This window comes from Arachis ipaensis, chromosome B05, assembly GCF_000816755.2.
Source record: "Arachis ipaensis cultivar K30076 chromosome B05, Araip1.1, whole genome shotgun sequence".
Classification (NCBI taxonomy): Eukaryota; Viridiplantae; Streptophyta; class Magnoliopsida; order Fabales; family Fabaceae; genus Arachis; species Arachis ipaensis.
In genome coordinates, this window is record NC_029789.2 from 115,779,776 (window position 1) to 115,783,827 (window position 4,052).

The 4,052-nt window shown below is 32.0% G+C and overlaps 1 protein-coding gene across 1 annotated transcript; it reads right to left on the bottom strand.

Annotated features, from left to right (window-relative positions):
• Window positions 1,283-2,749, bottom strand: LOC107642003. The gene is made up of 2 exons (XM_016345342.2): window positions 2,293-2,749; window positions 1,283-1,573 (listed from the first exon to the last, which is right to left on the bottom strand). Exons 1-2 carry the CDS (start codon window positions 2,629-2,631, stop codon window positions 1,394-1,396), a joined length of 519 nt encoding a protein of 172 aa, XP_016200828.1. The 5' UTR covers window positions 2,632-2,749; the 3' UTR covers window positions 1,283-1,393.

A 4,052-nucleotide genomic window follows, 5' to 3' on the forward strand; every position in this document is an offset into this window, starting at 1 on the left:
AATCGTTAACGTTGAAGAAGAGAAGAAGAAGAAGAATGCTTACGTTGAAGAAGAGGTTTACGTAAATCTGTTACATTAATAGGAGGGAGAGGGGGTGCGCGTGTATTTCAAGTAACTTGGGGGGAGGGGGAGGCGCGTTTAAAAAAAAATGCTTGGATGACTTGGTTAAGTTTTTAATATGGATGTAGAGCATTATTGGAGTAATTAAGCCTTTTTTTTTTTAAAGAACAACACGTTATGAAACAAATTTTTTCTTTGTTTTAATAAAAGTACTATAAAATGTTTTCAAATAGCCTTATAATTTTATAAAAGTACCTTTCTTTATTAAAAAATTAATGGATTTTTTTTAATAATTATCCAAATCAGTTTTGAGAGTTTTTAAAATTGGATATTTCAATCTCTCAGATTTTAATACACAAAATAGCTCCTAACGTTTATTTCTATTAAACAATATAATTCTCTCCGTTAATCACTAACGGTAACTGCTGACATGGAACGTTAACTCACACATATAAACAAATCAGTTCTTATGATAAAATACAAAATAATTTCTAAAAATTTTAAAAACTCTCAAAATAGTTCGTAAAAAAAATTTAAAATTTTAAATAGTCCTTGCTTTCGAATTATGTATATATAATTATTTCTAAATTAATAAATTTTAATTTTTAACATGAATAAGAGAATGAACTAGTGTTGTTTGAAGAGAGAGAAGAATTTTTATTTAACATAAACATAAATTTTTTCTCATAAACATTTGAAAATATTTGTGTAAATGTTTATGAAGGCAACACTTTAGAACTTACATGTAATGCGAACCAAGTCATCTATGAAGATAAATTTGTAAGTTTTGGTCAACCATAAGGTAATGTAAATAATTTACAAAAATACAAAATTCTATTGTGAAGCTCCTAATACTATGCAACATTTGAAGAAGAAATGTCTTGGCAAATTTAAGTATTCTATTCATGTTCATTAGAAATTAAAGTTTTGGAATTTAATATTTGTAATGCTGCACAAAATAAGCTTGTAATTAAAACTGTTTGTAGAAACACAATTAGTAATTATGTCAAGAAAAAATAGATTTTTTATTTAGGAATATTTTTCTAAATTTATTTACTGTCAATATCTTAAGAATTTAGATATATAAATATTGTTATTCATAATTCAATAATCTCTTAAATTTAGTTATTATTATTCTAGTTTCCTGTGAACACTTAATGATTTGTGTACGAATTAATGTTTCACGTCAACAGTCATTTCTAATGACTAACGGAGAGAACTATTTTACATATTTTAAAACTTGAAAAAGTATCCTATTTTAAAAATCATTACTGATTTGGGTATTTTTTTTTTCACTTTTTTGTTGCTGAAAATTAACGCAACTGAAACTCACTTAATTAGATAGCAGATTTGTCTTGAAATCTTCCCATGGTACATCTTTTTGCAGGTACACTATATTGTTAGGGTCGAAAGGCCCTTTGATTCTATCTATGGTCTTTATCACTGCCCTTTCTGGTAGAATGCTTCTAGTTAAGTCTGGGGAGGTACTGTAGCTCAAGCTTGAAGAAAGGCCCTGAAATGTAATTATATATTGTAACTAAATTATATTTGCCTTGACAAAGCAATTATATTGTAGCCAATAAAACAAAATTTGCTATTAAAAGGAAAAGAGAGCTATGTAGATTGGTCCTAATTATTATTTATGATTTTTTTTAACCCAAAATAGCAACTTGGGAGGGGGATATATAAGAGTGGAAGAGGACCCTAGATACAAATAAGAAAATCACTAGGCTGTGAGTTCATCACAACATTTTTTACTCTAGGTCACAGTTTTGACCATAGATATAACAAACTATGACCTTTGATCTATGGTAGTATATTTTGAGCAAAAGTCATGATTTTTAACTGTGGCTAATACTATACCATAATTTAATAGCCACAGTTTCATAGGCAAAAGTCACGGTCCTTTTTTTATAAAGTAAAAAACGTGACTATAGATTAAACGCAAGTATATTAGATTTATACTAAAAGTAATTACTAGTATAAAATATACATTAAAAATGAGTTAGATATAATAATTGAGTTTACGGGTTAATTTTAATGTACAAATTAAATAATATTTTTGAATTAAAAGGTCACGTTTATGACTATGATCTTAGCCGTTCTATGGTCACGTTTAATTGCATTTGTTTACTATTATTAATGATAGAGCTGATGTATTGCTATATTGGTAGTTAATATAATAATCATATAACAATCCAAATCTAAATATGAAGCAAATAAACAATCGACCTTGAAGATGAGCAGATCTACTTCCTCTTGGTCCACAATGGCATGAACAAAGAGTACTTCATCTCTTGCTGATTGACTGTACAACTCCAACATTGCGATTTCCTTATTGTGCCCATATTCATCATCATCATCAATATCCCCATCTTGATATCGAACCTGCCTTCTTGCTGCACATAAAAGACTCGAACCTCTTCTGTGGTTCAAATCCAAAATTCTGAGGGGACATGACAAGTTGACATCGTGTGTAGTAATGTCCTTTAGAGAACATGGTATGGAAAATGGAAATAATAGAATCATCCTAGAAAGTTTGGATACCATGGGAAGTGCTGCAAGATGCATGTTGCATATAATAAATATAGGAGATGTATGTTTAATTCTGTGAAATTAGAGGCCAATAAATATACGGGAGTTAAGGATAAGGCTAGGATGGGTCTGAATTCAATCATAGCAAGTTCGCCACGCCAGTTTGGGCTCTAAACAAATGTTCTTATTGGTAGCATCTTAAAAGGGGAACATAAAACGTTTTTTGTGTGGAGTAACTGAGTTTTCTTCTTAGAAAAAAAATTAAAAAACCTGAGTTTTCTTCTCCTAACATTTTTTTAAAATAATTTATTTCTCCCTTGTTTTTTAATAAAAAAATTTAAAATTTAGTACGTAAGATTTAGAATTTAAAATTAAAATTTAATTTTATATATGCATCACTACAAAAAAAAAATATTGAGTATCGTCAGATTTAACATCGTATATTAGCATTGGATTTACCAACAGATTTATGGACGGTTTTAATGTGAAATTCGTTTGGTCAATTCGTTACTAGCAAATTTCAGTTTCCAACGGTAAATTCACTGGTAATACTTGGAGGGATAATGGAGAAAATAGGAGCGAAATTTAGCACGGGATTTACTATCGGAACAATCCGCCAATAAACCCAATTTAGTGAAACGCTGCGTTTTGATGACCCGGCATAAGTTACCGTCGGATTCATCTATCAGATTCATCCGCCGGTAAATCCGACGGTAACGAGCCCTAAAATTTTAAGCGTGAACCCTCTCCCCCTTCATTTCGAAATTTCCTCTCTCTCTCTCTCTAACCTCTTTTCTCCATTTCTCTCTCTAACCGCCGCCTCTCCTCGCCGTCCGTCTTCAGCCTTGCCGCTGCCTGCCCCTCTGTCAGCTCCGTTAGCCCGTTCGTCTTCTCCCCTCCATCGGCTGTGACTCCCTCTTTCTCTTTGTTCGTTTGCCGTCGTCGCCACCCAACACCATTGCTGTCGCTGTCCAGCACCGACGTTGTCGCCGTTCATGAAGACAAAGAGCAGAGTGGTAAGTAGGATTTACTGGCGAATAAATCGTCCGACGGTAACTTGGCACCTAAACACGTGATATGGCGCCAAAGTTACGGTCGGGTTAATCCGACGGTAAACATCAACTCAGTCTCAACAAATCCATTGAAAATACCAGCGAATTGGTAAAGATCAACTCAGTCTTGACAAATCCATTGAAAATATCGATGGAAAATCCGCCAGTAAATAGCGTCGAACAAAAATAATCCGCTGGTAAATAGTTTTAGACGTCGTTTATACCGTCAACTCCAGTACAACAGTAAATCCGATGGTAAACTTTTTACCGGCAAATTTATTTGATGAATCCGACAATAAATCTGACGGTACTCAATATTTTTCTTGTAATGCATCTAATTATGTCATATCATATCAAAAAAACAATTATATTTTATATTAAATACGTGAATAATCATCCAAAACA

Coding starts and splice junctions, on each gene's coding strand:
- LOC107642003 (XM_016345342.2), bottom strand. CDS start 2,631: ATGCATCTTGCAGCACTTCCCATGGTATCCAAACTTTCTAGGATGATT. Junction 1,574..2,292: donor TAGATCTGCTCATCTTCAAG/GTCGATTGTTTA, acceptor ATTACATTTCAG/GGCCTTTCTTCAAGCTTGAG.